The sequence below is a fragment of the Morus notabilis genome, unplaced genomic scaffold (genome assembly GCF_000414095.1).
Source record: "Morus notabilis unplaced genomic scaffold, ASM41409v2 Scaffold465, whole genome shotgun sequence".
Lineage (NCBI taxonomy): Eukaryota > Viridiplantae > Streptophyta > Magnoliopsida > Rosales > Moraceae > Morus > Morus notabilis.
In genome coordinates, this window is record NW_010357673.1 from 1 (window position 1) to 12,832 (window position 12,832).

Here is a 12,832-nt window from a genome sequence, read left to right on the forward strand (position 1 = left end):
TAGGTCCCCAAACGAAGCTAATTTGGGTTCTCCTCAAAATCAGGGTCAACACATGGTTTTTCAGGCAAAACATGGTCAAACCCAGTGCACACCGGTCAACTGGTGACAGCGCAGTGCAACACCCCCAGTCGACCGGTGGTGTGCACTTCGGTCGACTGCATAGGTCGACCTGATGTAATGCAGACCGGTTAACCGCATAGGTCGACCGGTGGAATCAGGGAAGGATGGCCAGAAGGGCCGATCCGAAGAAAATCAATGGAAAACCTGCAAATCCAAGTCCCAAATCGAAATATCTCAAAGGAAAACCACTATATCCGAGTTCTAAGTTCTAAATCAAGTCCAAACAACCCAAGATCTCCAATTTCTACCATAGTTTTACTCAAAATCTATTTCGAACCAAAATAAGTTTCTAAATCTGAAAATCCGAGTTTTAAGAAAGGTTTTTCAGAAATCTTACATCGAATCCTTTTCTTGGCGTTGAAAACTTCTTGAAATCCTTCTTGGTTCGAAATTTGGTTGATTTGAGACAAAAACGGGAGAGAGAAAGAGAGAGTGAGAACGAGAGTGAAGAGAGAGAATGAGAGAGAGTGTGCTCGAGAAGGAAAAAGGAAAAGGAAGAAAAGAAAAGGAAAGAAAAAGAAAAAGGAAAAGAAAAAAGACAGGTGTCGCAGTTATTAAAATGACAGTCCAGAAATGTGCCCATACACACTTCTGGATAAAAATGTAAATAATGAGAATATTTAAATACCTTGAAATTATTTAAATTTACACATCAGAAACATTTATTAATCAATAATTAATTAATTAAACCAGATTAGGCACACTAATAAATCTTAATTACCTCAATTAATCTTGTTTAATTCTTCGGGATGTTACAGATAGAAGAAGAAAAAGACAAAAAGCACTACTGTGGACATGCTAGTGGTCAGTTCAAAGAATAAGAAAAGCACTATCACACCATCTACAAGGAGATTCTTGCGGTAAAGTATGGAATTCAAAATTTTGATTTTATCTCAGAGGATTCAATTTTGAGGTCCGTATGAATAATTCATCTTTTCCTAAGGTCCTTGATTTTAAAAAAACTCCTTCATGATCCGTAATTACTCAGACTTAATCAAGTCCAAAGAACCACTAGATCAAAATATCTCAAAGGAAAACCACTAGATCCAGGTTCTAAGTACTGAATCAAGTCCAAAGAACCCAAGATCTCCAATTTCTACCATAGTTTTACTCAAAATCCATCAAAATCCATTTCGAACCAAAATAAGTTTCTAAATCTGAAAATTCGAGTTTCAAGAAAGGTTTTTCAGAAATCTTACCTCGAATCCTTCTCTTCGTGTTGAAAACTTCTTGAAATCCTTCTTGGTTCAAAATTTGGTTGATTTAAGACAAAAACGGGAGAGAGAAAGAGAGAGTGAGAACGAGAGTGAAGAGAGAGAATGAGAGAGTGTGTGTTCGAAGGAAAAAGGAAAAGAAAGAAAAGAAAAAAGACAGGTGTCACAGTTATTAAAATGACAGTCCAGCAATGTGCCCATACACACTTCTGGATAAAAATGTAAATAATGAGAATTTTTAAATACCTTGGAATTATTTAAATTTACACATCAGAAACATTTATTAATCAATAATTAATTAATTAAATCAGATTAGGCACGCTAATAAATCTTAATTACCTCAATTAATCTTGTTTAATTCTTCGGGGTGTTACAGATAGAAGAAGAAAAAGACAAGAAGCACTATTGTGGACATGCTAGTGGTCAGTTCAAAGAATGAGGAAAGCACTATCACACCATCTACAAGGAGATTCTTGTGGTAAAGTATGGAATTCAAAATTTTGATTTTATCTCAGAGGATTCAATTTTGTGGTCCGTATGAATAATTCATCTTTTCATACGGTCCTTGATTTTAAAAATAAAATCCTTCCTGATCTGCAATTACTCAGACTTAAACATTGGTTTGTAAGATATGACTTTTCTGTCAAGCATATAACATGCCATCACAACCTCATCCCTAATTTTCTAACTCGACCAAAATCAGTCCAAATCATCACCCCTTGTAAAACTTTTCCTCTCATTCTCATGGCTACCAATATCCACACACCACTATGTTTTCCTGTAAATTCAGACCATCATTTTCCTCCTGGCCTAGATAGTTCAGCCAAACCTGACCAAACCCAACACTATGCCAAAACCCATCTTTTCTACTACCTAACCAAAGTCTGTGACAGAACCAAAAACCCTCATGCCAAGTTCCTGTACAATACAGAACAGCCATACCTTGCCCTTTACCATCTTCATTCTTTTGGTGAAGTTATTGCAGATGATATTTGGTACCTATGGTGCCAAACAGCTCTGTACAAGACCACCCTAAATTGTCCACTCATGCATCTACACACACACCTCAATGACCCCAACACCGGAGGATTGACTTTGTGGCAGCTTCTGAAGATGTTTAATCCACTCATATGGTGGAGAAAGGAAGTTTCGAGACTCCTCCAGTGATACAGAATCTAGACCTTCTCTTCAGCAGAGGTCCCACCGGTGCACACCATCTTCTTTTTACACTGTCCATACCTACTCAACTCAGAAACACAAGGGCTATACACACAACATGTTGTATACACCTGGTATACTGGCTTTGCTTATCCCAATTCACTGGAAGACATCACAGATCACCTTGCTAAAGTACTGTACAGAGAAAATGGACACCAGCCAAAGCCTGCTTTACAACCATGTATCAGTTATGCAATAGCTCCACCCACTGAGATCTATGGACCGTACAACATTTTTATTGTCAATAACAGTCGATACTTTGAAGAAGGAAATGCAATGAGCTCCATTCCAACACCATCATTACTCCAGAACACACAGAGTCAACAGGATTACGACCCAACACTATTATAAGATTCTCAGGACCCAGATTATGACTCATCACCCAACAAACGACAACGACCGTGGTATCATCATGAGCATGGTTCAGTAAATTCTGACTCATCAGATTACATAATCCCACTACAACTTGTCTCCTAGCTGAAAAAGACTATTCTCCAGCTGTCATCTTTTGCATGGGACCCAAGTTTTATCCTGAGATCTTATCATGTATAAAAGTTTATTTGTCCTTTCAAGATAAGTCAAAAGTAAGATAGTATGTCTGCCACTTTGTCAAGCGTGGTCTCGTCTTTTGTAAAATAAGTCATAAGTGGAATAGTGTGTCATCCATTTTGTCAAAAGTACTTTCGTCATTTGTAAAATAAGTCAAAAAGCTAAAAGTGTAAATCTTATCTTGTCGGACAAGATCAGAGTCTTGTGAAGCTAGTCTCAGCTATATAAAGTGAGGCATTTTTCTAAGTTTGGCAGAGGTCCTCCAACCCAGAGAACTTTGTAAAAAATTTTGATCTGAAATAAGATCATGAGTTTCTAAATTCCTGTTCTTCCTCTCTGAAATTCTAAATTCCCTTCTTTATATTATAATCGTTCTCATCCTAACTAGTATGCTATGTGCTTGCCTCTAATGGAGGATCCTGCACATCAGAAAGTTTAAGCCTAAAATCGTTGCTACGACCTCCATAACCATAAATGCTTAAGCACCTGTAGTACTAAGTCAAATGCCATGGTGGACGCAGTGACTATACAATGATACAAATTCTTGGTTTCTATGGTTTTTAGAGCTCTCGTCAAAATCTATTTACTAGTATCCTAGGTTAGAAAGGTATACCTAGAATAATGGGGATCATAAAAATTTAGCTTTTAAAAGTAGAAGACTGACTGAAATTTACACTATTACTATCATAAAACTATACATTAACATCAATAATTATGTTCATAAACCACGAGTCCGTAAATTTGCGTGCCCGATGCATTATTTTGACATTATTACCGATATAACACTATAAGGTCAACAATGTGTCTTGAAATTATAATAAAAGTGGATTAGTCCGCATTAATGGGTAAAAGTTAAGGGTGTTAATCATGTTAGAAAACATCAACTCAAGCACGACATGTTTATTAAACGTGTTAAAAATGTCAATTCAAACATTATTCATTTATTAATCGTATTAATCATGTCAACTTGTATAACCCGTTTAAATTAATACATTGAATAAATAATTAGTATAATAATGACTTATTTAACACAATAAAGACACGTTTAACATGTTTATTGGTCAATTTATTTTTTCTTTAAGAAACTCAACCCATTTATTCATCGTGTTAATCGTGTCAACCTGATTATGACTCAAACCCATTTATAGTAAACTCAAATCCGCTAATTTCATGCGAGTTTCGAGTCGTGTCATCATGTCACTATTCGGATTGTCAACCCTAGTAAAAGTAGACTTTAATTTAAATTTATCTAGTTGGGTGATGTCAAATCAGATGGTAAGTGCCGATGGTTTTTTGGAAGAAGGAGATAGATAGTTTTGAGTAAGGTTTTTTTTTAAAGGTGTGATTTGATTGAATTTTAAAAAGGATTAATTTGATCTAGAAACTTAATAAAGAAAAAGAGAAGAGAAAAAAAAAAAGTATAAAGAGGTTAAAATTTTGATGGTGTTTCATTTGGAGGTCACAATCCGGTTCACTGGGCAATGCTGTTACACTTACTTTATAAGCTTCGCTTCTAAATCGTTTGATTTAATCCATATGGTTTGGAAGACATACAATTTCCTATAGAGAACTAAGCAATGATTAGGAAAAACAATGTTCATTCTTCTTCTTGTCTAAAAAAACATACAATTACAGAATCATGCAAGTCTTGAAAAGAGGCCAATCACATAACCCATCATTCTTTGTTTGATACTTTTGAGTTGTTCATGAGTTAAAAAAGTGCAAGAACAAAGTTGTGACAAAGTTCATTTCCAATGCCAAAATCATGGGTTTTTCTCATCTGTCTTGGGAGATGTTAAAGGGAACAAAGTAAGCAACTCTGGTTCAGCGTATCCTGGTGGTCTACCCTTAGGTGATGGGTGCAAGTAAAATCTCCTTTCTTTAATGGCTCTCTCTTCCTCTTGGCTGTTCAACACACATTCCATTCCGGATTCACCTTTCTTATTGCTCTCTTCTATGGTCAGATTTGACATTATTGTTGAGGGAGTCCCCAATGGGCTTGATAGGAAATTTGGGCCCACTTGGGAGGGTGACAAGGCCTGGTTCTTCTCAGTGGGTGAAGAAGGTGGCCTGAAATGTAAAGTGGGCTTGACTATCTCAAGCTTGGGCCTCATGTAATGCCTTCTCTCGTGGAGTTTGGGCTTTGTTGTTGTTGTTGTTGTTGTTGGCGGCGGTGGTGTTGAGGTCTGCCTCTTTGGGCCCGTTATCTTGTTGCCTGTTGCAGGGATCTCTTGTTGGGCTACATTATTGGGCTCTGATGGGCCTGTCAGTCTCTGCACAACCTCTCTGAAAGAGTTTGTGTCTGTCTGTACAAATGTGGTCAAGGGTTTGCAACCAGCCGTGACTTGGGTCAATGCTGGTTTTTCCATGATGTTTAATTTATTGAAATCATTTGGAGAAGACTCTTTCCAATATGTTGAGGCTTTGGACCTAAATAAAATAATATAAACAATACGAGATTTGGAGCATTAAATTTCATTGCGGAAAAGTAGAAGAATAATGTTGGATCTCCACTAATCACTATTGGTTTTGGATCTAATTAACATTTTTACGTCATAATGTATGATTAGACCAAAATCTAGCAAGTGATGTGATTAGACCAAAATTCCTGTTTAAACTGGGTTATTCTTTTTAAGAAGCATTAATTACTTCGCTATTTAGAAGTTAGAAATTTGTTGAATTTTATGTCAACTAATTGTTGTTTCTTTTATTATTTTTATTTTTATAATCAGCAGTCTTTATCAATTGAAAGTTGAGAGAGGCATCAGTGACGGTTTAAACTCATAGGACCTTTTGAAATATCACCACACACATTATTACTCAGTTTTTTAAAAAATAAATAAAATGATAGCCAAATAATCATAAAAAGCTTTCCTCAAAAAAGAAAAAAAAGAAATCACAGGAACCAATAATCTTATCTAAGATTGCATGGCACGAAAATGAATTAATTCGAATGCTTGGTTTGGACTTCAGATACTAGGCTTTAATTATAGCCATATCAATTAAATTAGCAAAACAATTTATAATTAGAGGCATTATTGAAAATTAAAAAATAAAAAAATATCGCAAATAGGAAAGTGCTAAATAAAGTTTGAAGCTTTATTCTCAAAGTAGGAAGAAGAACCATGAAGGAATAGGATTTATGGGCATCTTGATAATCACTGATTCACAAAATTAATACAAAACATGATTATAAATTAGCAAAACCATTTACAATTAATGAGATGAAACAACTAACTACACCTTCAAACTTAAAAGTCTATTTCTGCAATTTCCTTCTTTTTTTTTTTTTCAAAAGGATATTTCTGCAATTTTCGCATTCTTATTGTTAGTTAACTTATCTTAATTTGAATGACAAAAGCAACATCATTTATTATAGCTCAAATTCCCCTATCAAGATTTTGTTTTTTGATTTTTTTTTTTTTTTTTTTTACAAAATAATTAATTAAAGAACAAGTTCTGAACATACCTCAAAGACCCTCTATTGAATTTGCATCAAATCTGGATTTTGGCACACCCAACTGCAAAGTTGAAGAGAAACAAATAGAATTGGGAAAGGTGAATTGTAAGAACAAGAGAGATTTGAAGAGGAAGGAATTTTGACGACTCAAAGGTGAAAAAAGAGAAAGGTGACAATGTTTAAACCAAAATTGAAACCTAATATTTTGCGAGCATTTAGAAGCCAGTTAGAACAAACAAAAGGTGACCTCAAAAAGCATAACAACAACAGCTGGGTATGCCACATCTTATTGTTTGTTATAAAGGGCAAAACCCATATCACTTCTCTCTAAAAATAACTGCCAAATTTGCCTTTTGCTTTAATAAGATTCTTAAGAAACAAGCTCTTATTTGTTTTGGGAAGGACAACTATTGTATGTTACCATCAATACCCGTTTTAGAAAAATTGAAATTTTGTAACCAATAATGACTTAGTCAAGTCAAGTCTATTGCTGACTTGAGAATATGGTTATTGCTTCTGAAATTTTTTTGGATTTAAAGGGGTGTTTCTGTAATTGTCAAATAATAGTCTCACAAGGTAATTAAATTGAATGCTCTGGCTCCGTTCACTTTGTTAATTCGAGTTTAGAATTCAAGTTTTTCTACAGTAAAAAGCTCTCACAAACAATCACATCTAACTTTTTTACTACAGTAAAAAGCTCTCACATAAAGTCACATCAAAACTCGAATTCTAAACTCGAATAAGCGAAGTGAACGGGGCCTCTATAAGTAACGCTTACTAAAACTTAGATTAGTAAGCATTTACAAAATGATACTAAGTCATTTTTTATCCCTTGTTCTTTGAATTTTATAAATTGATAAGTTGTCCCGAAATTTTTAGTTTTACCAAATTACCCTTTAAGTTTAATAAATTGTTGTAAAGTGAACAAAAATGACGATGGTAATTAGAATTGGACAGAGACACTCTTATCTTAGGGTGACATTTTTACCTATGGGTATGGCTACCTGCGATATCCGCTCTTAATAGGAGAAGTATGGGGGTTATTATATGAGGTGAAGGAGAGAGTATGGTTAATATTAACCCTCAAGTCTAACCGGGGAGAGGTGGAGAAAGCTTCCCAACCCCCATCTTGACCTGAATATATGTACTATTATTTTAAAAGAAAATTTTCATTTTGGTACCTTCTGTTATATTGAAATTTAAGTTTGGTACCATCTGTTTTTGAAAATTTTATGTTAGTACCTCGACCTTTTAAAAAAATTTTTTTTTTAGTACTTCGGAGTCATTTTTTGAAACAGAAAAATGCAAAATTGCCCTTATTATAAAAATTTATCTGTTGACTAGAATTTTAAGATTTTAAAAATTGTTACACCTGCAGAGCATAATCCTTTTTAAAAAATTTATTTCTTCAAAATCCTTTTTTAAAATCATTTTTCCTTCAAAATTCTAGTCAATAGATGAATTTTTACAATAAATGCAATTTTGTCTTTTCGTGTCTCAAAAAATGGCTCTGAGGTACCAAAATTTTTTTTTTAAAAGGTCGGAGTACCGGCATGAAATTTTTAAAAACAGAGAATACCAAAATCAAATTTTGATATAACAGTGAGTACCAAAATAAAATTTTTCCTATTTTAAATATGAAACATTAATGTTTTGGCATTTTAAAATTTTGACTTGTAGTTGTGAGAGTGTTAGAGTTTGGATTTTGTTTCACTTTATTTCATGAGCTTTAATGACTATGTTGCTCAGTTTTACAATTAATTTAATAAAATTTGCTTTGAGTTTAATAATGTTATAAGATTTTAATGGATAAATGTGTAGGATATGAGAATTGCTCTCTCAGTGTGGATTCTCTGACCCTAACCCTGCCTTTAACTAGACGAGTATGAAGGCGGGTTTGAGGGGTAAATGGGGAGCAGGATATGGAAGTGGGAGAAGCATATTTGCGCCCACTCTGTTGCCATGGTCACTCTTAACTCTGTTGTCATGACCCCGTTCATTTTACCGATACGAGTTTAAAATTCGAGTTTTGTTACAGTAAAAAGCTTTCAGAAACAATCACATCTAACTTTTTTGCTACAGTAAAAAGCTTTCAGAAATAATCACATCTAACTTTTTTGCTACAGTAAAAAGCTCTCACATATATTCACATCTCAATTCGAATTAAAAACTCAAATCAATGAACTAAACGAACTCTGAGTGAAAAGAAGATAATTTTGGATTACAATGGAGCACGTCGCAAGACGTTCATGAGCGCGTCTTCATCCAATTAACAACCCTCATCGATTAGGATACAATACAACATTTTATTCGATTCGTGGAGTAAAGTTCCAAAAGTTTAAAAATCCTAGAATTAGAGTAAAATCCTAAAAGTAGACAGACGTATTAGCTAAAATAGGAAAACCATGCATTGATCATACGTTTGTGATTCCTTATACACAGAGCTCAAACATTGTTCCGTTATATTCGACAACAAATCGTACAGAAAAAAAAAAAAGGATGTTTCTCCAATACAAAAATAATTAGCTGTCGGCTATTACCCTATTAATTAACTCAAATAGAATTCAAACGCACACATTTGAGATTGAATCGAACAGAAATGTTATACCAGCTCACCAGTAGTACGACTTTGTCCAATATGGTCCACAAAACTTCTAAAACTCATAGTTAGAGATATATATAATTTTTGGCATTAATTGTCATTTTTCTAGCAAATGTCTACTCTAGCCAACTTACAACAAACTACTCCCCACTGTATTCATTTTGAGCCTCTACTTTCAGTGGAGTTATTAATGTTCATGCTCATTTCACATTTATATTATTGTTTTTCATTTCACTTTCATTATTGTTTTCATTTGGTGGGTTCATTTTTATAAAGTTTGAATGTTGGCTAGTTAATAATGGTAATTAGTCCTGTTAATAGCTTAGCATTAATCACGAAAAGGAAAAGAATACTTTTAGTGTAATTGTCATAGAGAAAATTTGTGAAATTCAAATATGCTATGGCGAGTCCAAAATAAGTGAATTTGCACCGGAAAGGGGTAAAGATAAATTCTACTAGATCTAGAAGAAAGACAGAAAACAAGAATTATGGAGTGCATAATGCAGAGGTGGGCGAAACACAATTCCATACGCGTCTAAAGTACTCTATGTACGGATATCAGTACCACCCGGCAAAAGTTTGTTTGGAGAATTTTGCAGTAGTATAATACCAAAAAAAAAAAAAATCTACAATCCAACTATATTATACATGATATATTATTAAAAATTTATATAATTTATCAAATAGAAACAATATAATTTTTGAATTAAGGGACTAAATTTTGTTCATTTTTTAAAAACACAAAAGATAAATTGATCAATGTATATATTAAACGTACTATGATCGTGTTAAATATGTCACAATCGTGTTGTGTTTAAAGTGACATTTTCTAACGCTTTTACTTGAAAAACATAAAAATGTGCAACGTGTTTTTTTTATAAATATATCTAGGGTATCTACTAGCTAGAATTTGTTTTGGGGGCCATAGAATATTCAATTTGCCATTTTTAGACACTAAATTTAGTTTCACAAAAGCAATTTATTTAAAAAAAAAAAAAAAAAAAAAAAAAAAAAAAAAAAACAAAAAAAAAAAAAAAAAAACAAAAACACCAAAAAAAAAAAAAAAAAAAAAAAAAAAAAAACTAAAAACCTAAGAACATGAAGTAAGCAACTACAACCTCATCCTTCGTAGAAGGGACCGCGGCCGGAGAACGGTTGGTTAGGACTTAGGTGAGTGTGGTTCGTGGTCTGTGATATTTAGCCTTCATGGGCTCAGATTACGGCTGCTAGAAGTTCGAATCGGTAAGTAGAGGACAAGCCGATGAGGTTTGGTCTTTGCACGCTATGTTTGTGGCTTGAGACTAGTGAGCAACATGCATGTTTGTCTTCTTTGAGCCGTGGTAATATCTCCACTTGTTTATTTTATTTATTTTTAATAAGTGTATTGGAATCTTTGTCATTTCAGTTGTATGAAGTTTATTTGTTTACGGTTTTTCCTTAATAATTGTTTCTTTACAGTATTTTTATAGTCTACAATCTCTTGATGGGTTGGAGCTTTCCATCGATTGTCAAAATTTGTTTAAAAGAGTAAGTTGAGTACTCGATATTTTGTTAGCTGTCTTTCTCTTGAGGAAATTAGGGGCATGTTTATCACTCTTTGCGTGTCACTAAACCAATCGCTTATTGGGATATATACGGATATAATATTGCAATTTTACCACCAACTACTGCTAACAACTTTTCAAAAATGATATGACAGAGACAATATTTAACTCATCTAACTAGCCAATAAAACACGTGGACTTGTATCAAAATTTCACAATTTTTATTTTACACGCAATTTATTTCCGAAACAAAATAATTATAATCACATTGACCAATTTCCCCCCAAAACGTATACAATTTACAAATAGTAACAACGAGTATTTAACAGCTATCCCAAATAGGCCTCATCCTAGCAATTAATCCGGCGTTTGTTGTGCATGATCCTAACTCTCATTAAATGTACACTCTTTAGAGTCGATGCCCGTCAATTCCACATCAACTTCAAATTTTCAAACTTTCCACAACGTGAAAACGACATCCATCATATAAATAACTACTATTTCCACTAAAAATAATTTTAATTTCCCAAAATTCCCAAAACCAAATATCTTCCTTCACTTCTTCCAATTATTTCAAATAAACCCAATATCCCTCATCATCCGAAAAAAGGAAAAAGAAATGGCAAATACAGAAGATTTCAGCTTTCCAAAACTTACAAATACCAACAAAGACAATATCAACAACTACTACTCTTTATCTCTGTGGCGAATTTCTTCTCTAGTCTATCCAGATCAAGAAGAAGAAGAAGAAGAAGAAGACAAAGAAGAAGATTATGGAGTTGTGAGGAAACACAAGAGCTTTTCAGAAATAGAAGTGGGAGATTCAGAGACAAGAATGGACTTGCTGTGGGAGGACTTCAATGAAAAGGAGCTTCAAAGAGTTTCTTCCTTAGACAACAGAATCAAAAGCCGACGTCTCCAAACAATTAGCAGCGGTGGTGACAATCATGTCACTAACGACGCCGTTAATAATTGCGGTTATTTCAATGATATTGGAGATCGGGATTCTAATCTTTTGCAGGGTTTGCAGTTGAAGGTGTCCAAGAAAAGGAGCTCTTTGGTGAGACAACCTAAGAGAACTAGCACCGTCGCGCTCCTAAGGGCTTTGAGGAAAATGTTCTCTCTTCACAAAGTGGCCCGATTACGACGTGATAAGTAGTTAGCTAGATTCAGAAACTCGTGATTTTTCTCTCTTTTTCTTTTTCTTCGGAGAATTCTTTGATAGGATAATGAAAAAAAAAAAAAAATCCATAGATTTGTTAGATCAGATTTTTATTATGTTCTGTTAAATAGTTATATTGTTTTTAATTTAATGTAATACGACAGTTTAAAAATGCGCCCAGTTTCGGTTGGTCTGCATATATAATTGTGTAATTGTTCGTTTAACAGTCTTGTTTATATATACACAATAAAAATACCATAGATTTGAGTTTTTTTGAATGATTAGACTTGAGTTTTTTCTTTTTTTTTTTAATGGTTTATATAGACATAGCTCTTATAATCTCGTTTCTTTGGATTGAGATGGGACGAAAGGAGAAGCTAGTTTTCAATCATTAAAAGCAATTACAGGTACTATATGGTGTTGTAAATCTTTTTATTGACCGATTTAGATACAAATTCAGTGTTGTTAATTACCCACTAAGTAATATAAGAAAAGTACATAAATATATATATATTTATATATGAACTGTCTATGAATGCTTCAAAGTCAGCTTTCTAGATGACAGAGATAGATCATATTGGGGTCGATTTGTACTATTGCGCTTAATCTGATTTTTTTTTTTCATCCAAAAGTGTGCTGAATAGTATAACTTAGTACCGGCAAAATTAAGAGCAAATGAGGGATATGTGTCAGAAAGTACAAGGGAGCATATATTTTTATGAAATTATTTAGCTGAAAATTATACTAATTAGTTAACTAGTTAGTAGTAGACAACCTTTCTCTTTTGTGAAATTTCGTTTGAGTATTGTTGAAGTAAAATGCTTGTCAAATGCTCTGTCAAACCTTTATTGGAGGGGGAATTCTTTTCTTGAGCAATGAGGATTTGTGGTTCAAGATGGAGACAAATTTCTAAGATTCACATCGGTAAGATTATAGGCCCCGTTCTTTTCACGAGTTGTAGTT

General features: G+C 33.7%; 2 protein-coding genes across 2 annotated transcripts; one reads left to right on the forward strand and one right to left on the reverse strand.

Moving 5' to 3' along the window:
- Positions 1–4,864: 4,864 nt before the first annotated feature.
- Positions 4,865–5,470, reverse strand: LOC21391257 (VQ motif-containing protein 31). The gene has a single exon (XM_010090342.1). The coding sequence runs from the start codon at positions 5,468–5,470 to the stop codon at positions 4,865–4,867; it is 606 nt and encodes a 201-aa protein (XP_010088644.1).
- A 5,856-nt stretch (positions 5,471–11,326) lies between these two features.
- On the forward strand, positions 11,327–11,866 carry LOC21391258. Its single transcript, XM_010090343.1, has one exon. It carries the CDS (start codon positions 11,327–11,329, stop codon positions 11,864–11,866), a length of 540 nt encoding a protein of 179 aa, XP_010088645.1.
- The last annotated feature ends 966 nt before the right edge of the window (positions 11,867–12,832 follow it).